At 31.8% G+C, this 26,192-nt stretch overlaps 3 protein-coding genes and 1 long non-coding RNA gene across 8 annotated transcripts; 2 read left to right on the top strand and 2 right to left on the bottom strand.

Annotated features, from left to right (window-relative positions):
* Positions 1–552: 552 nt before the first annotated feature.
* On the top strand, positions 553–6,333 carry LOC108324147 (type I inositol polyphosphate 5-phosphatase 8). 3 transcript variants are annotated; one of them, XM_017556995.2, is made up of 10 exons: positions 553–826; positions 1,769–1,814; positions 1,948–2,032; positions 2,416–2,509; positions 2,625–2,729; positions 3,348–3,648; positions 3,829–4,028; positions 4,126–4,234; positions 4,453–4,601; positions 5,429–6,019. In XM_017556995.2, the coding sequence occupies exons 2-10, from the start codon at positions 1,782–1,784 to the stop codon at positions 5,739–5,741; spliced, it is 1,389 nt and encodes a 462-aa protein (XP_017412484.1). In that variant the 5' UTR covers positions 553–826; positions 1,769–1,781; the 3' UTR covers positions 5,742–6,019. The 3 variants fall into 3 exon arrangements, 2 of the variants coding, with proteins under 2 accessions (XP_017412484.1, XP_052731349.1); XR_008248039.1 differs by lacking the exon at positions 553–826 and adding an exon at positions 6,119–6,333 and having other exon boundaries at positions 1,397–1,814; positions 5,429–5,872; XM_052875389.1 differs by lacking the exon at positions 553–826 and having other exon boundaries at positions 1,397–1,814.
* Positions 6,334–6,551: 218 nt separating this feature from the next.
* Positions 6,552–8,078, bottom strand: LOC108324148 (uncharacterized). Its single transcript, XR_001831754.2, has 3 exons — positions 7,609–8,078; positions 7,475–7,515; positions 6,552–6,694 (listed from the first exon to the last, which is right to left on the bottom strand). It is a non-coding gene; the product is annotated as an uncharacterized LOC108324148 (long non-coding RNA).
* Positions 8,079–19,465: 11,387 nt separating this feature from the next.
* On the top strand, positions 19,466–23,030 carry LOC108326257 (uncharacterized). Of its 2 annotated transcripts, none has more exons than XM_017559641.2 (6): positions 19,466–19,826; positions 19,969–20,070; positions 20,885–22,135; positions 22,219–22,284; positions 22,372–22,570; positions 22,663–23,030. In XM_017559641.2, the coding sequence occupies exons 2-6, from the start codon at positions 20,068–20,070 to the stop codon at positions 22,716–22,718; spliced, it is 1,575 nt and encodes a 524-aa protein (XP_017415130.1). In that variant the 5' UTR covers positions 19,466–19,826; positions 19,969–20,067; the 3' UTR covers positions 22,719–23,030. The 2 variants fall into 2 exon arrangements, with proteins under 2 accessions (XP_017415130.1, XP_017415129.1); XM_017559640.2 differs by having other exon boundaries at positions 19,467–19,826; positions 22,216–22,284.
* Positions 23,031–23,109: 79 nt separating this feature from the next.
* Positions 23,110–25,987, bottom strand: LOC108326258 (WAT1-related protein At2g37460). 2 transcript variants are annotated; one of them, XM_017559642.1, is made up of 7 exons: positions 25,728–25,987; positions 25,588–25,653; positions 25,374–25,490; positions 25,048–25,279; positions 24,767–24,928; positions 23,553–23,704; positions 23,110–23,454 (listed from the first exon to the last, which is right to left on the bottom strand). In XM_017559642.1, exons 1-7 carry the CDS (start codon positions 25,925–25,927, stop codon positions 23,244–23,246), a joined length of 1,140 nt encoding a protein of 379 aa, XP_017415131.1. In that variant the 5' UTR covers positions 25,928–25,987; the 3' UTR covers positions 23,110–23,243. The 2 variants fall into 2 exon arrangements, with proteins under 2 accessions (XP_017415131.1, XP_017415132.1); XM_017559643.1 differs by having other exon boundaries at positions 25,588–25,650.
* Positions 25,988–26,192: the final 205 nt, after the last annotated feature.

The following is a 26,192-nucleotide window of genomic DNA, read 5'->3' as shown; positions in this document are numbered from 1 at the left end:
TCAAATTAAAATGATGATAAATTATAAAATGGATTTTAAACTTAAAATAATATCATAAAATTATTTTTATAAAGTAAAGTTTGTTTTTATTTATATAATTAAATATAAGATTTATAACATATTTTTTTTTAGGTTGAAAAACATGTAAATTGAATGTAAAACTAAATATTAATAAATATGTTTTTAGCAATTTTTTATAATAGATGATATATAGGTTTAACAAAAATACAAATTTTACTAAAGTATACTTAAATTCATAACTCTAAAACTATATTATAAAGTAAATTTTAAGATTAATTTAATTTTATAAAACTTTCTTATAATCCTCTTATATACTATAAATTATTTTGATCTAAATATATAAGGATTCTTCAATAAGGTATTAATGCTAATAGGATAAATGATAATTATTTTTTTTAAAGTATTAATGTATTTATTATAAATCTTAATTATGTTTATGGTATAATTTGGATTGGCAGATACATGAATTTATGTTGTTTATAGAAAACCAAACAACCCTTCTCCACGAAAGACCTCCAAAAGAATTAAAACATCCTCTGCATCTTTCTGAGTTCTACCTTTCCTTCCCTACAAACCAATAAAGGCAAACAAGCTAAGCTACATCGCATCACAAAAAAACCTTTTGTGTTACCTCTATGCACTCTTCACCCTTCTCTCTTCATCTTTCAACATCATTATCCAAAGGGAAAGAACTAAGGAAACATCAAACCTGAGAAGAAATAACAACCCACTCTGTCATATCCACACTCTCCTTCTGAATCGTTTTCACCGAAACCCCACACAACCACCATTCTTCTAAATTCTCGTAAGTGCTTTTCATCGTTTTAGTTTTTCATTTGTTACTTCCTATTGCTGTTTATCTCTTGCACAATAGTCACACACTATGCTACAATAACCAATGCCGTTGACCCACTTCACTTCTCTATAATATTCTTCTTTCTCTTTTGTTATATGCTCTTGTCTTGCTTCTATCACTGCTGTGCTTTTTTCTCTTTTGTTTTTTCTTCTTTCCGCGTTCTCGAAAAGCCTTCGGATTTGGTGTCCCTCGTTTCGTTTTCACCACTCCTATTCCGGGTCCAGTTTGATTGATGTGTTTCCATCCACTCTCACACGCCGCTTCTTTTTCGATCTTCTGGTTTTGGATGTAGACAACCCCAGTTTGTGTGCAGATTTTGCCTTGAAAAAAGTCGCAAACTTTCGCTTTTTGAACCAACGTTGAATGTGATCACAGATGCTTGGTTCATCCACGCACTGTTTTTCTTACCTGTAAAGCGGAAACCTGGAGCTCCTAATAAAGAGATATTATTATTCCTTAGAACAGAAGAGAAAGATGCACCTAGCCTTTTTTCTAAGCTCTTTCTTTCTCTCTCTTTTTTGGTATATTCTATAACACAACTCAATTTCCTTTCCCTTTTCTTTTTAATATTTTAAGTACTCAGAAGCTGTCTCCGTTTCCCCTGCAACTGGTTCTTAAATATTGCCGTTGAAAACTATTCAAAACTAGTTTATTAAAATTTCAAACAATAAACTTAGTTTTCTCGTACAATAAAAGGGAAAAAAAATCCCGTGTCCAGACCCATTTTGTTGTTTTTTCTCCCTTGATGACTTACCAAAATTTCCAACTTTAATTGTAAAAAATCCCCACATGGATTTAGATAATCCTGCTGTTGCTTTTTAACCTCCGGCACCCGCGTTCCCATGGCATTTTATCGTTCCTGATCATTTGCTGTTGTCTTATTTGGTTCAGTTGGAGAAAAACAATGAGAACGGAGTTGAAGAAGAAGATATCCAAGGTAAGTATGCACTACACAACCAACCCAAATGCCCTTTCTATATATCTTCTACTTTTGGTCATACATGTTCTTTACGATCTCTCTCACCCAATCTTTTTTTTTTCTTTTTCTTTTTTTCATATTCGAGTCACAGACTTCATGGCCAAATTTTAATGTAAGGAAGTGGCTCAATAAAAGGAGCAACGGTGATAGCTTTCACCCAGATTACTCTTTACCAGGTAAATTCCAGTTTGGAGTTTTTCTCTTGTATTAATTTTGATTTGATTTTCTTGGGGTGAATTTCTCGGCAATTGGAGGGACAGATTGGTGGTAGATGGGTTAGTGAAGTGTGATTAGACATGGTGATGGAACAAAAGGAAGTGACTTTGATAAGGGTGCCCGAAATTTGTTACGGGGGCCCTGGGTCCCATCTGGGACGTTTTCCATTGAATCTGACACGTGGGTGGCTAATTCTCTGGAATTCAATTTGGCCTATGATCGTTGTACCTGCAATTGTAAACCCACACGGTTTTAGGTTTCTTGTAGGAAAAAAAAAACATAAATTAGTGTTTGTTTTTGTTTATTTTAGTACTGATTTTGGTTACGGGGATTATTTTCAAAGAGGGGTGGCTGATGGATTCGACAAACGAATTGAAACATTCCGCAGCGGTGAAGGAGGCGCCATCTGTCAGTGACATCGACACGCTCAACCCTAGGTAAACATAGCCATCATACATACCCCTTTGAAGTATGAATGTGATGTTTTTTAGTATAATTTTGGTTACAGAAATTTTGTTGAGTAGGAAAATATGACCAAGGGTGTGGTTGTAGGATGTTCGTAGGGACGTGGAATGTGGGAGGAAAGTCACCAAACCAAGGATTGAACTTGAGGGAATGGTTGATGTTGCCTTCACCAGCTGATATCTATGTCATTGGGTATGCTATTTTATTTTCTTCTTCTCTCTTTCTTCCAAATACCAATGCTATTTTCTTTTCAAAACTTCCTTCTTTACTCACTTTAAGGAAGTCTTTTAAATCTCAACCAGTACAGATTCTTTACTCATAATTACACTGTCAGTTTTCATACCTGTATCTCGAAAGAGTAAATTAATGTAACTTACAAATTTTTAATGCATTCTATTATAAATTAGACGAATTTATAATATATAAATAAATACACATAATATTTTAAGTGAGATTTGTAAAATTGAATCAGATTTAAAATTTATTTCTATGATAATATAAATACTTCTTAATATTAAATAAACTGTCATTTACTGCTACGAGCATTTTGCATGTAGTGAAACTCCTGTTGGGTTGATGAGCTTCGCTGGATGAACCACGCTATCCACGCGAACAAAACATGTTCACAGCTCATGATAACGTGCATTTGCGTTTTAGCTTTTGGCCAAGTTGCCTGTTTCGCGCCTGATAATTCTAGGGACTTGAAATAATGTCCATGTGAAAATCATTTAGCTCCATCACTTTCTACAAATTCATGTCTTTCTTTTTGATCGTGGAGTAATATAATATACTAAATTTTGTTTTCCTTAGGTTCCAAGAAATTATACCTCTAAACGCAGGGAACGTGCTTGGGCCAGAGGATAGTGGCCCAGCAACGAAGTGGCTGACTCTGATTCGTGAAGCCTTGAACTCTAACACCGGTGAAGAAAGTTGTACTACATTATGTAGCTCAAGTGAACATGAAGAACAACCCTATTATTGCCTTGCAGCAAGTAAACAAATGGTGGGTATCTTCTTGTGCGTGTGGGTACGTGAGGATCTTTACAAGCATGTCACCAATTTAAAAGTGTCTTGCGTTGGTAGAGGCATCATGGGCTATCTGGGAAATAAGGTTCCTTCATTCATTCCTCTAATTTCCTTTCATGTATTATTCATTTTTCTTAATTTCCCTTCTCTCATGTTAATGGTGAACAATTTCTTAAAAAAAATCTATCTGCATTAGATTATGTTTAATACACAGAGTTTCCACTAGCTAGAATGATGATGTATGTGATTGCTTATCACTCAACAGGGTTCAGTATCGATTAGCATGACATTGTATCACACGACGTTTTGCTTTGTTGGTACCCACTTGGCCTCTGGAGAGAAAGATGGTGACGAGATTCGAAGAAACTTAGACGTATCAGAGATCTTAAAGAAAACTAAATTTTCTCACTCATTCAAAGCTCTTGCCCAACCATTCCCACCTCCTGAAACCATATTAGACCATGAGTATGTTCTTTCATTCCACTTTCAGAAATAATCTAATAATTTTCTATCAATTACCATAACTTACTGATGACCCTTTTATTTTTTTTGGTATCTGCAGCAAGATTATTTGGCTTGGGGATTTGAATTATCGCCTTGCTGCTGGTTATGATGATACACTTGAACTACTGAAAAAGAATGATTGGCAGGCACTGTTAGAGAAGGATCAGGTAATCACATTTATTTTGTTGTGTTTGTTGAAAGTCCTACATCACCTAGAGATAATAAGTTCAAAGGGAGTGCAAACTTTTATAAGTTAGGCTTAAAATTAGTGTTTCTTACATTAGATGTTCATAAATACTGTGATTTCGACAAATATTTACCTAACATATATAATAATATTTTGTCTTGGTCTTACCATTTTGTTGTTTTGATTGTGCTGTGACAGCTGAGGATAGAGCAAAGAGCTGGTAGAGTGTTCAAAGAATGGAAGGAAGGGAAGATATACTTTGCTCCAACTTACAAATACTTATTTGATTCTGACCAGTATGTTGCTCAAACAAACAAGTCCAAGGAAAAACGACGAACACCGGCTTGGTAAGATTTAATATAGTAACAAACCTTTGTGTTGAAATCAAAACTCTTCTTATCCACAACAGGAGTGTCATTATATCATGTTGCCGTCTGTTTTTGTGTGCTGTGACGTTCAGTGATGCCAAGTTGAGACGACCTTTTGCGATTAAGATATCTCTAGTTGAACATAATTTTCAACCATGCTACGCATAATTAAGCAACTTCACTTGGTTGGTACGTAATGAAATACCACTTGCAATTCTTTATGAACAAGCCTTTGAAAAGGATTTCCCTGTGATGCATAATATATTCGCAACTGTGGATTGTTTAATGCTCAGAATTAGTCAACCATAAGCAAGTGATTCGAGCAATAATAAAGTAAAATCATTGGCTACGTTTTATGACAATCCAAAATGGTGAGTGAATGATGGGTCGCGGGGAAACACTGTATATTCTATACCATCCTTTTCAACGTAATTTTATATAAACCACATGAAACCTCCACCAACTATCATCGACCAATCTAAAAAAATCTCACCATAATAACACAAACCCATCTTCATCAAACTCTTCTCTTTTGAATTAACTAAGTTAAATGATGTCAGGTCTGCAATAACCGACCATAATTTTTATTATTATCATGCATGCATAGAGCCAGGTAAATTGCTTCTCATTCTCGCCAATAAAAAAAAACCACATGGTTAACGAATCATAATCATTATTTATAAAACATTTGAAACATCTGATGCAATAAATGATGAGATGTGATTATGATTTTACTGTTGAAGTTATGTTTGATGGATGAATGAATCGAACTGAAGTGAAGTTGTTTGTGTGGGACAAAACAAAAGGTGCGATCGAATTCTGTGGAAAGGAGAAGGCGTGGAGCAGTTATGGTACGTGAGAGGAGAGTCAAAATTCTCAGACCACAGGCCAGTGTATTCACTGTTCTCGGTTCAGGTGGACATGACATGTAAGAAGCTAAGTTCCTGTGTTGTCTCAGCATCAGAGAGTGGCTCAATCTCAATGTCAAGGTCATGCTCCTCTAGAACCCTGACAAACGCTGCCTTGTCCTCTTCTTGCTTTGCTAAAGTTCAGGCAGAGGAACAACTATTGTTACTAACCAGGGAACATAGACACCACACCTGCAGGGTTCTCAGTTAGTACACAGGAATATGATACTATATATACACCAAGTGGTCACCACTCACCACTCACCACTTTCCGAGGAACAAAAGTAACACACAAGTGACACGACCATCGAGTTGCCGCAGCTCGCGGTGTGCCCTGACAAGGTTTGGGTTCTGTGTTCCTCACTTTTTTTTTCTTGTTGGAACAGAGGATTCAATTCATTACTATTTTATGCTGTAAAAAGTTCACATGCCCCCACCCTTCTGCCTTTCCTAGCTGAAAATGTGTAGAGCTAGCAATTATCCGTTGAATTCTTGGTGTTGCTTATCTGATGTGTCTTCAAAATACACTAATATATTTTGATGTTCGTGTACATTAAATCTTTTTTATTTTTAATGTATGAACATCAGAGGAACAATACCAAAAATTCAGCATAGATTCTGAACTCAAGCGGAGGAAGTGCATCGGATGCGTGCTCCTTTTTTCTGAGCTTTTGGTAAACTATAAGGTTTCCATCTTCCAAATGTTTGATTGGTTAGTCCATTTTGATGGCCATTTGAAGAAAATTGTAAATCAAATTGTTTATTACTTTTCCTGTTCAATACAGTGTATCGAATTTTGTTATGTAAAAAATCTATACCAGCTTAATATGATACTTGTCATGGCTTTGCAGCACAAATAAATCCTTGAGTTTTTGTTTTTAATTTTGAATATTTAATGAATTAAATCATGAGTTATATGATGTTAGTATTAGTAATAATGATGGTAAAAGTAGTAATATAAAGTTTCACAGAACGTGGCTTTAGAATGCAATCACACTCAGGATATTAAATCTCACTACCTAATATTTGAACGCATTTTGTGTAAACATATTTTAAAGAACTTTATTTGGGCCGCGTAAGGTCCAATAGAGTGAGAATACAGGCTTCGGCCTACTTTAAGCATCAGATATTGTTATTCGGCGTCCTCTATTTTCCTAACCCCACCTGCAACGTGTAAAAAGCCCAGAAAACTATCATTTTATAATAACTGAAATAATTTCAGGGAGAAAAATTCAATTTTCTTATAAAAAATTAAAATACATTCATTTTATAGATATTGAAAATATATTTAATTTTTTTGTTCCATTTCTGTTCTTATTTGACGCGTTGAAACACGATCAGATTTCCATGTAAGAGAGAATGGAAAAACATTTTTATTTTCTAAAAACATGGTTTTTTGTTACATTATTGTTTTTATTATTCTAATCATTATTAGTAGAAAGTATTCACGAGAGATAATTAGTTTTTGTCTGAAACTGTGCTAGTCGTATTTAGTGTCACTTTCTAATGAGTTTTATTTTCACCTAAAAAAGGTTGAAAATGCTTTGTTTTTTACAATTTGCAAAAGTATAATTGGTTTAAAAGTCATTTAATTAAATTTTTATTTCTCTAAATATCTAAAGTCTTTAAACCTTTTCCCTAAAGTTATCTAAATAAATATTTAATTTTTAATATTGTAAATGATTTAATCTGTATTTTTAAGATTATAATATTATGTTTTGTACTAGTAATTTCTTTTATTATTTTACATAATCTAGTATTATTATCTTGACCTCATTTTCAATTGTTAATTTGGGAAACAACGTAGTCATAATGATTAAAGATGAAAGTGGTGTTTGTTAGAACAGTGAACCCCTGAAACGCATGGACTTTGAACACATTGATTGCAAACAAACGAAGATAAAGCACAAATCATATTTATAAACATGAGAAAAAGAATCCAACCTGGAGCTGCATACATCAAAGATCCAACTTGAGCGTTACTCCTGTACACAAAATTATCAGCGAAAATAAGTTTATAGAACATTTGGGAATGGATTATTTTAAAAAAAAAATAGAAATCAAAAGGAAAAACAAACATTTTTCGAGAATAACTTGAACATTTTCCTACATCATCCACAGCTTCTTCATTCAAATTCCAAAATAAGCGTTTTCTTCCCGGACTTGCAGAAGAGGGTCTGCAACTTTCACTCTTTTCTTCCTCAGAGTTTAAGGAGGTCGCGTTCTCTGCTGTGGTTGCAACGGTTCCGATCAAGTGTTGCTTTTTCGGCGAGCTGTTTGGCTGGTGGCATCGCAGATCTGGGTGCAGTGATTTTGGTGGCGTCGCGAGGAGCTCCTGATTCTGCTGCAGGTGTGGGGTGGAGCTCCGGTTTGCTTCGGCGAGGTTGATAGTTGTGGCACAACTCTAGTGGCATGCGGTTGCTGGTTGTGGTCGTCGGCGAAGCGTAGAAAATCATCTATAATTCCTCTAAAAAAAGCTGCTTCCTCTTTGTTGTATACATGATTAATTATTGCTTTCATGTTGTCTTTAATTTGTGAAAGTTCAATACCAAACCTATGTCGTAGTATTTATTTCATATGTATCAAACAAAACAAAATTATACACGCATCTCTCCCAAAATATAACTACCCGTCATATTAAGTGTAGTAAAGGATCTTTAACCTTGTAAACATCAATCTCTTAAAAAATAATTACACCATAAGGCTAAAAACACTTTATATGAATTGATATGTATGTTGTTTATTTTCTCCGTATAGATCAAACGTATTTATAGATAGAAGAGAGAATTAGTAGTAAATTATAATAAATATGATTTTAAAGTAAAATAATTTGGAATTAATAGAATAAATGTAAAAAAAATTTATCAATAAATTACATTTACTTATAAAATTAATATTACATGAAAACATTAGTAGTAGGATTTTATTTTATTTATTTATTTTTAAAATTATATTAAATATTTTTAACAATTTCGTACATGATTTAAAAAACAAAATATATCATATTTTAAAACAAAATATTGTATTTTAGCGTAAGGAACCTTTCGAGGTTAAGTCTTACATCTAGTGTTTATAAACTTCCACCAAAAAAATACAGAGATTTAATTGTCTTAAATTACGAGTTTTAGTAAATAAAACATACAATATAAGTGTTTATTTTAGGTTCTAATTAGTGGTTGTCCATTATGGTCTTGTGCATGTATCTTGTTTCATAAGTGTCACTGAGAGACTTGCCTATGTCTCACAATGATAGCTCCACCATCACACTTACTAGATAAACCTTCAAAGGATGATTTATGAATGATAGCTCCACCATCACACTTAGTAGGTAAACCTTCAAAAGATGATTTGTTACTCACAGCCTCCAATAATTATCATTAGGTTTATTATGAGGTATTTATAATTAAGCATGACAATGCACATACTTCAACTTTATTTTTGTCACAATTTATAGTACTTTAAGTCAACAACACTTCGTTACCCATTGAACTCCATTCTATGAGATCAACATTCATATGGAGATGTGTGTCTATTGTTGCAACTAATTTATAAGTTGTAGTCTCATTCCCTTCAACCAATCAAGTTTTTATGCATCAACTTTTTGGTAAGCATATTGGTAATATTTCTTTCTTATTTGACAAAGTCAAGAAAAATAATACTGATTAATTAAGTTTCTAATACATTTGTGTCTCAGCTACTTTCTTTTTTAATAAATTTTTTGCAAGAAACTTTAGATATAGCTACTTAAGTGTTACAATCTATTGTATGTGTTTATTTAAAAATGGTAAATCATATAGAAATTTTTTAAGAAATTCTACTTTAATGATAACAATATCTAAAGCAATAATCTAGACTTTTATGATAAACCATGAAATAACAGTTTGTTTAGCATATTTTTATGATATTGCACCTCCACCAAAAGAAAAACATAATACAAGTAGTTGATCTTGTGTCACCAGAACCAAAATTCAATTTGCATTAATATATCCTTTAATAATCTCAAGAAGCTTCATATATTGAATGCCATATACCAACAAGAATCACACATAATATTATCACAAGATGAAAAATAATACTAGAGATATCACAAACAATTTTAGTCAATTTATTAGAAAATATTTCTAGATTTCACAATAGTATTGTAATAAATTTCACTCACTTCGAAATACATAACCAAGAAATTTTATTTTCTTATTAAAAGATATATTAACCTTTGCAAGACACCTCACACTTAGAAATATTTTAAATGTGATTCTCTTTTTTTTTCATAACTCATAAGGAATTTTATGACAACCTTTATGTGAAATTTTATTTGAGAATATGACAAGTACACTATAAAGCTTCACCATATATATTGTTAACTTTAATATATATAATATAATTCTAGTGTCACTACCAAAATTAAAATAACTTAAATGTTAACTCATTTTAAGTTATACAACTGTCAACCTTTGTTACACATTTTCTTTGTGTGCCAAAACATTGTAAATCACACTTATATTTGCCTATATACACATTAGTTAAATCACCAAATTTGAACAATGGTCCTTTGTTGCCAAGAAATAAAATAAACCAAGAAACCCAAAATATTAAAACCACATCCATGTCATATAATACAATACTCACATGACAATTTCTCAAAAAATATTTTTTTGTAATTATACATTTTGGATCCTTTACTGAAGTATCTGAAAAACACTAGAAGAGGGGGAGGGGGTGTTGAATAGTGTTAACGGAAAAAAAAAAATTGAAACCTTCCTTCTACAGCACTTTCGTTGAGTACAAGATTTTTCAAGTAGTTGTTAAACGCTTGACCTTGTAAATGATTTTAAACAAAGAATTATTTTCACGTGCCATATATGATATTCACTATAGTGTTTGTAAGAACTTTCTTTTTTATGAACAATCGTTTAGTATGGGAAGCTCTTGTATTTAAAACTAAAATACAACTACAGGTTTTATAAGAGAAACATTTAGATAGAATTAAACAATAAATGCACATATATTTTTATACTAGTTCACATCAACTAAGCTACGTCAAGTCTCTTCTATCCACATAGGATTCAACTATAATCTTCAACAAGATTGCAACTAGTATTCTCACCACTCCTGGTATCACTAGGCACTCCTAGTATCCCCCGATACGTTGCCTAGTTGAGTTTCACCCACTCCTAGTTGTGCAGTATTCTTCACCACTCCCGGTATCCCTAGTCAGCGAATAACTTCCCGTTACCCTAGACTAATTGAGAATTCACATTATTTCTAGTATCCCTAGTCAACAAATAACCTTCAACTACCCTAAACTAGTTGAGTATTCGCACCACTCCTGGTACTGGACAATCCTGGTATCTTTTAATACGCTGGCCAAATTTCCTTAACTCGTCTGAGTTTAACAACAAGTGTTTTAATTCTTTTCATAATTGAAATCAATCGATTGCTAACAAGTCATTTAGATGATTACTTTCGTAGAAAGGATATGTGTTCAATACAATATAATCTATAGACTTGCTGAGTGTCTATCTCTTTTCGCTTTTCTCTCTTCTTATAATAGTAAGCAAATATTACAATGAAACTCGAGAGTATTGCTTAATTTTTCTATTTTTCTTCTCAGATATTTTCTTTTTGCTTGAGCTTCTCTTTGCTTCTCTTCTACGTTGTAAGCTATCCTCTTTATTCTTCCTTTAAATGATCTTCTATTTAAAGGCTTTTTCAAAAGGTATCTGTTAGACTGAGCTCTTGGCCTTGAATCTTGTGTTTTCTTTGTCTTGCATGTGAAGCAACCGTTGGTTAAAGTCAACTTGTTAGAGCATGCTTGTTTTTTTAGTACTTTGTTCAAAGTAGGTTGTACTATCTTTCAAACACGTCTTCTTACGAAGAGAACATCCCGTGAATGTCTTCTCTGTCTCTTATCTCCACTTCTGATATACTTCAAATAGATCACGTGGATGCATGTAGTAGGTTATATGCATAGAATATAGTATATTATGCATGCAACATATATGTCTTATCTCTAATCACTTTTGTTGTTTTTGAACGTTAAACATTTAATGACATTTAATGTTTTGTTCAGAAAAAAAAGTGTTTTTTGCATTATCTATCATTGAGGTAACATTTATCATTTAAGCTTTTCCTTAAGATACCATTTGTTGAGTAAGAACTTCATCGTTGGACAAAGTAAAGATTTTAGGTCATGGTACCGTCTAGTCTGTTATAAACGCTTTTTGGATATTGCCTTTCTAGAGTTAAAGTGTTTAACATGTTTCATCCTTTATAGATTTTTGGATCTTTGTTTAAGTATTTTAGAGGCTTTGGTCAAAGACATTGTCTCGACACCTTTTCACTTCTTGAGATTTCAACTGATTACCATTGGATATACGTGTTTAGCATAACTCTTTTAGACGATTTGACTTGTAATTTGTTTACCGTTGCGTCTGGAAGCTTTAACCTAGTTGTTTTCCTAAGTGTTTTCCTAAGGCTTTTCTATGTTGATGGATGATTGAGAATCTTGTTCCTAACACTTATGTTTCAGCCTATCCTATTATTCTGAATTATGTATTTTCAGATTTTTGTCTTGTTTAATGTTATTTGATTAAACTTCAAAACATGAGAGCGTTTAGACATATAAGTCTTATAGACGATTTTGTCTTAACAATTTTCACAATTTTACCTTAAATCAATGGATGGTTTATCAATAAAATTAAAAGACCTCATTCTTCTATTAGAATTTAAATTTATGTGATCTAGTTTAACATGTCACATATCACAACTTTCAACATTTATAATGATCAAAGAATAAGTAATAAATATTTTATTTGAAGATAAAAAGGCATAAACCTTAACTAAAACAAAACCATCATAAATATATCATTTAAAAACAAAAACAAACTAGTAATAACAACTCTCCTATTATACTAAAAAGTCACTTATTAATAAACAAAATATTTTTTCTTTTATTATCGGGTAAAAAAATATTTTTTATTAGTATACGCATGAGCATTAGTCTTATAGTCTATAAAATAATCGCGAAGGTTAGTGACAAATGAGAAATCAAATGAAACACCTGTAGTATTAGTATTAACTTCAAGTTTGTAATTAGACGGAAAATTTTGAACAAACATTAAAAGTAAAAACGATATTTTTCCTCAACTCAAATAGACATAATCAAAACATAAAAAAAAAATTCAGACTTATGTTTTAAATGCACAACCAAACCATGAAGGGAACATATTTAAATCATAAAACTGATAAACATGATGTCAAGTAAAACATTTTCTTTTAATTTCATATAATAAGCAACATTTTTAAATTCATGAACCTCATAAGTTTCAAATTCAACTATTTTTTATAAGAATATTTACATAAAACTTTTCAACAAACTCATATTTTAATTTAAGTGTTTCCATTACTCAAGAACAAGTTTAGTATGATAAAATATTTTATAAATATTATTAGACAAAGTACTTAAAATATATCCATCACATCAAATATCTTTATCAAAAACATCTATAACAAATTAATTAGTAGCTTTATATATAAAAAAAAAAGTATAACCATATTTCAATGAGCCAAAATTTTATTTGTTGTTACTAGTAGAAAAAGAAATTTTACTCATAAATTTTTTAGGTATACTTGAGAATGATTTAATCATATCCATGACAAACATATTATATATAACATTATCTCTAACTTTTGCAATAAAAGGAATAATCATGAATAAGAATTTTTTTTTCTCTCTAAAAATGTTAAAAATATAATCAAAATAAATAATAATTATATAAGAATAAGACAAAGATATAAATAATAGAAGGTTCATCCAGTTAAACAAATAACAACAAAAATATAATACAAATATAATTGAAGAAACAAACAGAAATAACCTAGATTGAGCACGAAAGCGTACTTCTCTCTCAAGATACAGCAACTCATTGTCAAATTAATTAAGGTGAAAATCTCACGTACAGTTCTAAATTCTATAATAAAGAAGAAATTGAAAAACAATCATCAATTATAACTTCAAAAGAACCTTATTTCATAAACAACATAAAAGAATAATAAAGAGAATATCCGATCGAAATTGAGTTTGTTTTTTTAATTAATGGAAAAAACATTAAACTTAACATTCCAGATTATATAGTAGCATATAATATAGTAAGTCCATATTATAATAAAGAAGAACAGTGAAAGTAGATTGTAAATAAAGTCGATAAGCTTACAGTCATCCCAAATATAGTCAGAATTTAAAACTTAAACATACTAGGGTATTTCAAAATACAGGAAGTAACTAAGAAAGTCCTATGAAGACTAAGTAGCGGCATCATCTTCCTCCAAGGCTTGCTCCAGAGGCACTTCATCCATCTCTGCTCACATCCAAGTAGATGATCATTGCAAAAGAAAGCATACCCAATCAAACACAAACACACAAGCAAGGGTGAGCTAGATATACAAAAATCATGTTACCAATCACACACAATATGCAATTAAAGGCAGATATAATAGACCACGCAACATGACTTCTTACACTTTACACTTGACTCGTCCGGATTAGAATGATTGTCGAGCTATGACGGGTTATGCACTCGTGGTGGCCTCTACTGCTTTGCAAAGCCATTGCTAATGGGTTTCACCCTACCATACTCACGAGGTTAGTCCGTTATCACTCACCTTGGGCCATACTGGAAGCACCCAAGACTAGGACCTCCTACTACTCCTCACCACATGGATCAATCCTCCCTACTTGAGAATGAAAGACCATTGGAGCGTCAGGAAAACCCCCAAAACTGAGCTACCATGCAATCATTCCAAACACAGAGGGCACCACCATGAATCCTCACCTTGAGGCCATGGAATTACGTCCATTACACATAGGGCACCACCATGTGACCTCCCTTGAGATCCATGGAATTACGTCCATTACACATACTTGTTACATTCAACCACCAAACATGTCTCATACATTCACATACTTTCAGTGTAATAACATTACCACGATCATACTATGCATCCCAATCATCCCACACACTTAATTCAACGCAAAACAAGAGCAAAAGAGACTAGAATCGAACACTATGAGCTTTGGCCGAACACCCTTTAGGAGACCGAACGGTATCATTATGGCTGGGCACTTATTAGTAGACCGAACGTTGTCTAACTTTCCAATGGACAAGACCGAGCGATCCATAAAAGATAAGCCTAAAGAAGTGGCCGAGCACTATTTAGGACTGATCACTAAGAGAAAACCGAACGCTAGAAAGTTTGTCGAGCACTTAAAGCTTTGGCCGAACGCTTAGGGCCTTGGTCAAACACCTAGAGCCTTGGCCAAACGCTATCAATACCACCACTAAGACCGAACGTTACCAAGACCACCCACTAAGACTGAACATTACCAAGACTACCCACTAAGGTCGAACGTTACCAAGACCACTCACTAAGACCGAACGTTCAACTGCAGCGTTCTGCATAATTCTGCAGAATCATGCAGAATCATGCAGAATCATGACAGAACTCCCCTTGGCTGTTTCTAACCATTTTTATCAACTGCTAACACCCTGAATTCTTGTTTTATACTTAATTAGACTTATCTAATTGATTCTAAACATTCCTACCACCATTTTAAAGTGATTAAAGTTCAATTTTAACTCTAAAACACCAATTTCAACAACTTAGGGACCCAAATCCGATTCTACTACTTGGCACATGTTTTAGACCACTTTATGCTTCTAACAAGTCACAATGGACTTGTCTAGGCTGCCCCAACAGTCCAAGAAAGCTGTAGCCCTCACTTACTCAAAATCACTACCTCACTTCCTCTCAAAATGACCTAAAAACTCCTAAAACCCCAAAACTTTCTATCCAACCAAAGTCAGAATAGATTTCACCCTTCAATTTGGTCAATTATAGCAATTCCAACTCATCCAAAACAATTCTAAACATCACAGCACATGTTCATGGGTTTCACATATCAACACATACAATATAACATACTCAAAAACATCAAATACAACTCCAAACAGCGCACCAATTTAGAATCCAGTATACATACACCTCATGCAAGCAAATTTAAAGAAGTAGTCTAGCTCCCGTTACCTTAGGGTTTCACAGCTAAGCTCACAACTTGATTCAAGAGTACCCAACTCAAAGAAAACCCAATCAAACCCTACAAACCACCCAATGGGTGATGGAACAACTCTTTAGAACTAAGTTTGACAAAAATATGAAGGAAAAGGCTTCTAGGCACATGCCCTAAGTTCCCAAAAGAGGAGGAAAAAGGGGAAACGACTTACCCGTTGAAGAACGAGAATCTAATCGGATGGTTGCGAAGCTCTCAACTCCGTGAACGAAAGAATACCACCTATTTATCAATGCAACAGTTGAAATTTGTGTAAGGGTAGAGAAAAGGTAGAGCAAGGTTATGGAAAATAAGAGTTCTAGAGAGAGAAGAAAAAATTGACTACTGAACTCAGATTTTTGAAAGGTTCTATTAAGGTCATGATGTCCTTAGTTTCATGGGTCAGACTACCTCAACATAAGGCCCACTGTCCTATATTCTTAGGCCCGAACACTAATTTAAAATCTTGTTTTTGTTAGACATATGAAATTAAAGTAATTTTATAGATTAATAATTTTTAATTCATTTAAATATAATTTTTTAAGAAAAATTGATTTATATTATTATTTTACTGAGTAATTTGATCTTAAATCTACTTAAAAATTATTATTTTTATCTAAGTTTATATCTAATGATTTATTTCTAAATAGTTTTATTTGAAATTAAAAAATATAAAAATATTTAAAAATATCTATGAGTACTTACAGGTATAAGATAAATTATAAATATTTTTTTACGGTATCAAACATGTAACAAAGAATTTTGTTTAATCGAATTGGATAACATACTATTCATACCTCACCTGATCTGCTACCCTCTCTACACTCACAATCAAATAAAAAAGAATCAATATATGAAAAATTTAAGACTCCTGCATATCTGTTTTTTAAATCATAACTACAAATTTTAATTTTATTATGGAATTATATTTCAAATAAACAAGAAATGAAAGTTGTTTACGAGTTTAAAGAAAAAATGATAAGCATGTTAATTCTTTTAAAACTAAAACTAAAACATATTTATAAGAGGCTACCAACAACATAAATATGATTCTGAATCTTTAACTTGCACATAGTTTAAGAAACCATAAAAACAAATGTCAGAACACAATAAATTATAATATCAATGATAACTTTGAATTCCGAGGATATTTAAATCCTATAACACTATTGAGAAACAGATGCAACAAAATAAATATGAAATTAATACAATGTAATAAGTATCTACCTATATTTTACTCAATGCAGGTGAATTCATTACTAATTAATGTGAAACCGTATCAGAATTACATGAAATCAAATTAAAGAAAAAAATATAATGTTTACCCATTTTTATATCATATTTACATTAAATTTATTAATTAATATTTACTTTCGTCGTCCTATTGTCAAATAAATAAATTCCACAATATTATTAATATATATTTTAGATGCAGTATTGATTAGAGTGAAACAGATTATTTTATTGTTAATCACTAAGATACTTTGTATTACTAAATATTGAATGATAACTACATTTATATCCTTACATAATGTTAAGGAGTTAAATTCAAGTATTAAATTATTTTCCATAGTAAAATAAGTTATTTAAAAAATCTATCAGATTACTATTATTGTAAATTTTAACATTATTAGGATTGCTATTTAGACAATTTGTGTATTTTTTTACTCATTAGAAATTCAAATAGATAAAAAAAATGATAAACAAAGATAATTATTTCTTTTCAAAAAAAAGTATATATATTTAATGTAGTAAGAAAACTAAGATAACGTATAATGGTTATGTAGTGTAAAAACTTAGGTTTACTACAGTCTTTATATTAAACATGTGTAGTATAAATAATAAAGTCAAATATATTTTCAGTGGTTGCTTAACTTTTAATAAAAAATAATTTTTTAAATTTAATTAAATTTTACTAAATTTATTTAAAGTTTTAAATATATTTTCAATTAATATTAAAGTAGAAATATCTTAAATAGTGTAAACAATTTAAATATTTTTATAAAATAGATGAAAAATCAAATAAATTTAAGATGGTTAAAAAATTAAATCTACGTATTTTTAAAATTAAAAAACTAAATTGAATTAAAGTTTTAAAAATAGATTAATTTCAATTTTTATTTAAAATAAAAAAACATATTTAATTCGAAATAATAACTGACAAGTGATTTTATCTCTCAATGATTCACGACTTTATTCTTATTTTATATTATTATGTTTTACAAAATGTTAATAAACACACTATTCTCTTATGAAATATTCTATTTTTAGAAGATGTATGATGAAAATGAGGAGGGTAAAACATGTATGCATGGAAAACTATATAAAGTATAAAAAAGTTATTAGAAAATAGAAACATTTATGGCTAAACTTATGCACAGCAAAAACTTGAATTTAAAAGTATTAAAAAAAGAAAACGAGAGTTTTCATCATTTAAGGCACTTGAATATTTTTATTATATTGTCTCATTTTGGTTACAGTTACAATTTTGAAGGAGTAAAGAAAGAGACTTTTTTATATTTAAATATTTAATAATAAAATTAAATATGATTTTAGTTCTTATATACTTAAATTGTAATTTGTTATTATTTTAAATTTAAATATATTTAATATATTTTTATTTTTAAATTTTGAAAATGAATAGATATAATTTTTTATTCCAACTGTATTAAATTTTTTGACGTTTTTAAATATATTATAAATAATGTTTAAATTTTTTATATCATTTAACACATTCTAGTTTAAATATCAATATAAAATATGATTTAACAATTTATTATATAAAAAATTATATCCATTCACTTTTAAATTAAGTAATTAAAAGATATTAAAGTTTAAAATATAAATGCATTTTATTTTCATATTCGAATTTAAAAACTAAAAATATATCTATCCCTTAATAAAAAAATTTCAAACAAAAAAAATATACACTCCCAGTTTTGATGGATTTGTTATTATTTAATATAGTCGAACATTTTTATTATTATTTTATCATTGAAGTTATAATTTTGAATTAAATAGATGTTAATAATATTATTATATGTTTAACAAAATAAAATAAATATTTTGTATAATTTATTCTTCTAAAATCCTATTTAATTGAGTGAAGATTCAATAATATTCCTTTATTACAAGTTTAACTTCAATAAAAATAAATATTTTCATTTTCATTTTTAAATTAAATTAAGATTTTATTTAATTAAATTTTATATGTCTAATTTTATTAAAAAAAGGTTTAAAATATTTCTTATTTTCATTTAAATACCTCCAGTTTCATTTGTAGTAAAATAAATAAGTTGACTAATAATTTAATTTTTTTTTAACGAGTTAAAAATGAAAATATAAAATCAAGGAATTCTTCGGTTGATGAAAAAAATTAAAAAAATAGAATACATAGACCATAACTAAAAATATTTTAAACACTTAAAATGAGTTTTCTAATAAAAGTTCAATTAAACCTTATTTTTTGAGGTTGTAATATTTAACACACGTAAGTATCTCTATTGTGAACTGTTATCATAATATAGAGGTCGTATTATTTAATTTATAGGTATGTAAAAGAAATTTTCTTTTTTAAATACATATTTTTAATTTAACTTTTTAATAACTATTGTTTTAAAATTAAATAATTATATTTCTAATTTCATTTTTAAAATTTTATTTTAAAGTTAAAGTAATTATTTTATTGTTTTATTCTTTTAAATAATTATTTATTTCAACTTAATTATGTTTTTAATTAAATTAATTATAAAGTCACATTGTTTTCACTAGTTTGAATAAAGTTTATACGAGAATACATGTTTCTAGTTTTTTCAAAAAAACCGAAACTATAGAATAGACAGTGACTGAGGTAAGAGGAGGCGAGGCAGCCGGCGTATGATGAACCTCTGACGCACAGAACTCGATGACGCCACGTGTACGGCAAAGATGTAACGTGACGATGGGATCGTGCGGAGCACCACGTTTTAACTTTTCCGACAAGCACAAAATCCTCAATATCTTTCTACTTCCTCTTACCGATCTTACCGTGTGCCTCTGCTTCGCATCATTCTCAACCCTTCTCTCTCAAACGTAGCTTCATTGCTTCATTCACAGTAACGCATTTCCACTCACTTGGCTACCACAATCAAATCAAAACCGATGCAAATGCTCTTCTTTTTCTTCTTTTCCGCTTCCTCCTTTCACTGACATGTGAGTTTTCCTCTTCTTTCTTCACCCAAATTTTATTACCTTCTGCACCCACCAAAGATGCCGTTTTTATCATTGCATGTTCCATTTTCGAATAAAGCAATGCTTTTTAGTTTAAGTTGCTTTTGGGGGTGCTCGGTTGCAGGAAATTTTCTCGACTAAGCAGCACTCATTATCGATTGGCAAGTTTCATTGGAAAGACCAACATAGTTTTTCATTCTCTTGGTAACGAGTGAAGAGGGAAATGGTATGTTTCGCTCCTGCTTCATTGCATGGAGTATTTGTTTGCTGCTGCTTGTGCTTTTGTGCTCCATTTTTAATTACAACCGAAACTTTGTGTTGCTTGTAAGGAAAATGTGTGTCTTGCTTTGGAATTTTCCCATTCTGTTCTAGTTATAATCGGTATATGTCTTTTGTTGCATGATTCACTAAACATTGATTATGCTCAATCTGCCTATACTTTTCTAATTGCATGCATTTTTTTTTTTATCTTTATCTCATGTTGGTCTTTGTTGCAAATCTTTACATAGCTGGTCCGTGGGGAAGGGGGAGGGGGCGATGAAGCAGTTTTCTGCTAATCTATAAGTTCGTCGAAATTTCTGTTTTTATTTTTTGTTTTTTATTTCCTTTGCTGGTCGCAATTAGCTATAGGTGAAATTTGTGGTTAAATTTATGACAACTTGATTAGGAAATTGAATTGAAACAATCGTATTTGCATGCATATTCACTGTGTGTTAATCTAGAGCTAGATGAGAGTGTTTTCATCTTTTTTTCTTTTTTATCTTGGAAATGCATTTTTGGTTCAGATCCATTTTCTGCATTCATAATTTAAGGGGTCTATAGAAAATGTGATGCGATGTAGAGGTTTAAGAGGAGGCGAGGCAGTATTTTTGTTTTCTCATGGTTTTTAATGGAACTGGTATTTATAAGTCATTTTCCTTATTGGTGACAAGATGCATGCTAAAGTTTATGAATCTACAGTTCGGATTTAGTTGCAAGGTTTTTTACATTGAAATTCTTTGGTAGGAAGGAGCACCTTTCTAATGGTTTTTGTTTGACAGTCGTTCCATAATCAAGCATTTTGGATGGGAAAGGGTCCTGAATGTTTGAATGATGGTGACATGGCAAATGACAATTCTTCTAGAATTGATTCCAAGCGTGCTTGTTCATGGTTCATGGATGACCCTGATGTGGATCTGCTTCCCAATAAGAAACAAGCAGTAGAAGCTCCAAACAATTTGTTATCTGGAATTCTCAACTCGAATGTTCCTTCCTGGGGAAATTCCTCAGGATTTCACTCCTTAAATGGCCATTTTGCCGAACAAGTATTTGCCCCAGATGCTGTAAATATGCCTTTTGAAGATGCAAATACTCCCTCTGTTAGCATAGATGACAAGCTGAGTGTGGAAAGAAAGGATAATATGGACCCCTTTGGGAGTGGATCCTCGTTTGGTTTATCCATATCAACTGCATTAGAAGATCCTCGTTTAGTTTTTAACTATGATGGAATTAGAAAAGTCAGAGTAAACGAGGTGAAGGGATCCGAGAATGTCATGTCTGTTACTGCAAACAGTCCCTATGATAGAGGAGTCAGTGACCCTTTGTCAAATCCTTGTCTATACAAGGCTGGTGATAATTCCATATCAACAAATCTCAACTATAACAAAGGGGGAGCCAATATGATAGCAATGGATGGTTCCTATGACAGGACTGATAACAATTTCATGTCAATGGGTCAATCCTATGACAAGGGAAATGACAGCTTATCTGTACATCCAACATTCAATGATATTTGTAATACGATATCAATGGATGATAGAAATCTAATATCTATTGCTCAAGCTTACAATAAGGGTCATGGCAATTCTATGTTAACCAACCAGCTATACAATAAGGTCGACAATGGCACTATGTCATCTCATTACAACTACCACAAGGAGGGTAATGATGTGCCATTCGTTCCACGATCCTATGATAAAGGAGAGAGCACTATCATATGTTTCGGTAACCGTGAGGATGACACTACTTCCTCAGATTTGTTTATTTCTGACTATGAACTGTTGATGTGTCAAGCTCTTTCACACAAGTCAGAAGCTGTGAAAGAGAAAGAGTTGGTTGCATCTAGTTCTAATTTACTTTCAAGTACAACACAGACATCTGCACCTGCAACTGAAAATATTCTCAGGACAAAAGAGGAGATAAAAGTGTCTAAGAGGGCTATTTCAAACAACTTCCCTTCAAATGTCAGAAGTTTGCTATCCACTGGTATGCTGGATGGTCTCTCAGTAAAGTATAAGGCGTGGTCACGGGAGGTAAAATTTAGTATTAATGAGTTCATCTTTCAAAGTAGCTTATCATTCATCACATGTCTGGTTCTTCCTATGCTTGTTAGAAGGAACTTCGAGGTGTTATAAAAGGTGCTGGGTATCTGTGCAGTTGTCACTCATGTAATTTTTCCAAGGTAAAGTGTGTGGTTGATCCTTATCATACAGTAGAATCCTTTTTTGAGCCAAAATGCTATCTCTGACTGATATTAAATTTCTTCCAGGTTATTAATGCATATGAATTTGAGCGACATGCTGGTTGCAAGACAAAACACCCCAATAATCACATTTACTTTGATAATGGGAAAACTATTTATGGGGTTGTACAAGAGCTTAGGAGCACTCCAAAGAGCATGCTGTTTGAAGTTATTCAGACTGTAACTGGCTCAGCTATCAATCAGAAATCCTTCTGCATTTGGAAAGGTATTTAGGCTGTGTTTTCTGAATTGTTCTAATATCTTTACATTGATCCAAGATGCTCCTTCTCACATTTGATTTTCTTTCCTCCTTTACAGAATCTTTTTTGGCTCAAGCAGCAGGGAACTCCAGCACATATGTGCAAAGCAAGTAAAACAATTGTTACAAAAGGAGAAATTTTGAGTTACAAGATAGGACAATCTTTCTTGGTTTCATAGGAGCAATCTTTTGATACACCTTTTGCTGACCGATGTCAATGCATAGGTTTTGAATCCTTCACCCATTTGAGAAAATCGTAGCGAATTTACCAGACAAAATGAAATATGTATTGCAAATTGGATCATTCATGGTAGCTTATAGTCGATAAATTTCATGAAGGTAAATTGATTATGTTGTCAAGATCATTATTAATACAACACAATATTCTGTGATGTTCTCATTCATTTTATCCAGTGGATTTAATCCAGCACCGCCATCTATGTCTTGTCTCAATGCTATGTGCTACATATCTACCTACTTTGTTTTAGATAACTTACAATACAACGTTAAAATTCTGTGATGTTGTATTTCTTGGAAGATTAAACAACCAGGAAGAAACATGGCTGCTTTTGCTCATACAGACATTGGTGGAATGTCGTAAAATAGTTGAAGATTTAGAAACTAAATTGGCGAGTTTTCCTCACACTTGTTCTTCACTTGGAGTTGTGTTTCCATTTCCTAAATTGGTAGCAGTGGTGACTCCATGAGTGCAGCAAGTGAAATTTTCCTTCTTAGCACTTTCCATCTCTATGGGCTCTTGAGTATTTGGGTCTTCTGGGCCATAATTGTCTTTGCTTTTTCCCCACACCACAAAGTATAGGCCCAAACAAATGATGACGGCACCAGTCATTCTGCAACATTTATCAGATTTTATCATGGTTTTGGTTAGTATGATACCATAGGTACTAAAAAAACATTAGATTCATAGGTACTTGATTTTCATGATTACCTTCCAAGGAAAACTTGCTCAGCCAGAAGGAAGTAGCCCATGATAGCCACGATTACCATGCCCAGAGGATTAAATGCTGTCACGAACACTGGGCCTTTACTTTTCATCACCACTCCTTGCAAGTAATAAGCCAATCCCGAACATGTTATGCCCTGTATATCAATGCTTTAATATATTAGAATACACATTATATTATCAAAATTTAAAGGAAAAATATTATTTTTATTGTTACATGAGTTTCTATTTATTATGTGTATGAAAAGAAAAAGAAAAAGGAGAGAAAAGAAAAAAAGAGTGAAGTTTCTCTTTTTCTCTTTAATTTTTCTTATGAATTTTAATTTCTGTAATGTGTCAATTTATTAATTAAAGAGGTATGTGAGGACAACTAGGAAAATAAATAAATTTTGGTTGGTACACACCTGGCCAAGATTTCCTAACGTCTACATAGTTGACAAAAATACACCTTACCTAATAAAAGTTAAATTATGAACTTGAAATTATAGGCTTACATTGGCAACATCATGTAACTCTCAAATTTATTTCCTTAATTAGTGCATGTTTATTTAAGTTTATTTTATAAAGTTTTTAAGAGATCGTGTCAATTTTCAAAGAAGAAAAATAAAAAGCGTGTAAGTATACTGGAAAGTGATGTTTTAACACCTAAAAATACCATTTATTTCACAATTTAAAATAATAAGAAGAAAAATAAAAAGCGTGTAAATATACTGGATAGTGATGATTAACGCCCCCAAAAAAAATCATTTATTTCACGATTTAAAATATTAATATTTTAATTATATTTTTTAACATAAAATATTAATCCATGTTATTACTAAAGTGGGTTATTTATTATTATCACCCTCTACTAAACCTACTTTTTACCGTCTACTTTCTCTCATATTTGTCATTCCTTTCTCTCATTTTCGTTGTTTTTTATTCATTTGTCTCATTCTTTTACTTTTTTATTTCTTTCCATTTTTCATTGTTCTATTCATTTCACAAGGGTGCTGAGAAAAACATTACATAAAAAAAGAAAAAAAAAAAGACAAAGTGGATTTTGCCACCCCAACAAATGTAGGAAAAAAGTTGCCACTTGGTAACGTCATTTTCCTGATTAGCATTTGTATTATCTTCCATGCATTGCATGATGCATTATTTAACGTGGTTTTTTTTTCTTTTCTTATATTTAGAATTGTTAGGTTGAAAGGACTTACAGAATAAACAGCACAGAGCAATCTCATATCAAATTTTATAGACCAAACTGAAGGGTTGCCCCTTTCCATGACCAAAGCCACTGCAGCACCTTCAACTGTGGCCATTAAGCATATCCAAGCAGAAAGAGAGAGTGCAGCAGGGTAGGTTTTCAGAGTAATAGCCTACAAACAGAGATGAACTTGTATCAATTTTAACATACCAACATAGTTTTAACATATCAGTTTCCATGTGAAGATAGATATAGTGATAGTTTGAATTATGAATCAGAATAACTCATCACCTGCAAGATCACGAAAGAAGCCCAGCAAAAGCATCCAATAGTCATCAATATGAACCCTATGATTGTATGTTGAGTACTTGTGCCATTATACTGGCTTTGATCATTGCCTCCGTGTGACCCAAAAAGCACTGGCCCTTTAATCAGTGTCATGATCATGGCACCCGAAACAGTTGCTACAGTTCCCACCACCTTCGCTTGGCTTCGTATACTTCTTATATTTACTTGCTCAAGCCTGATCAGAGCAAGAGAAATTGCTTAACCTTACAAATGATGTGCTAAGCTAAGAAAACAATGAATAAAAATAACTAGTGTGTAGTAAGTTATACCTAAGAATCCAAGCGAAGATAAAGGTGATAGCAGGAAGCATATTGGTGATGGTAACGGCAAAGGTTGCTGTTGTGTACTTCATCCCCAAAAAATACAGATTCTGGTCAATAACTGGCCTGACACAAAGAAAATCAGCACCAGAAAACTGAAGTTAGTATCATATATGTTTCATTAAAAGAAGAACCGAAAGTGTTTAGCAAAATATGTACTCACTCTATCAAGCTCAGCACCAAAATCTTGATGAAAATTGAGAGAGTCATCTTTGGCTTTGCTTTCCTGCTAAAACGATGCAGTGTTAGCTCTATTATTCACAAACAAAAGAGAAATAAAATAGAGGGAGAAAGGCTATATACCTCTCAAAAAACCATGCCAAAGGAGCCATGACAAGGAATGCAACTGCTTGGCGATAAACGACGAACACATAATTGCTCATCCCTTTGTTGAGTGCAGCTTTGGATATAACATCCATGATTGCGTATCCAAACTGAATTGATACCACTGCTGCGAATGGCTTTGCCTTTTCGAACCAATTTTGCTTCTGCTGGTTCTCCATGGTGTCTTGGCAGAGCTCCTACAACAACCTTAATAACTACTAATCTATTCAGCCACAAGAATGAAATGAACCAACGTAAGAGGCTCATATATTTATATGGATATATATGTCCAAAATTCACTTCATCCCTTTTGCCCTTCCAATTGAAAATTAACACGTCACTTTACAATTTCATTAATAGGGTGCTGTAAAAATTTCTTGCTGCTATGTATACATCAGTTGCGTTGCGTTGCGTCCACTAGGCATACACAATAACGCCGTTATT

This window comes from Vigna angularis, chromosome 3, assembly GCF_016808095.1.
Source record: "Vigna angularis cultivar LongXiaoDou No.4 chromosome 3, ASM1680809v1, whole genome shotgun sequence".
Classification (NCBI taxonomy): Eukaryota; Viridiplantae; Streptophyta; class Magnoliopsida; order Fabales; family Fabaceae; genus Vigna; species Vigna angularis.
Note: the sequence above shows the minus strand (reverse complement) of the source record. Positions and strands in the feature narration are given on the sequence as shown.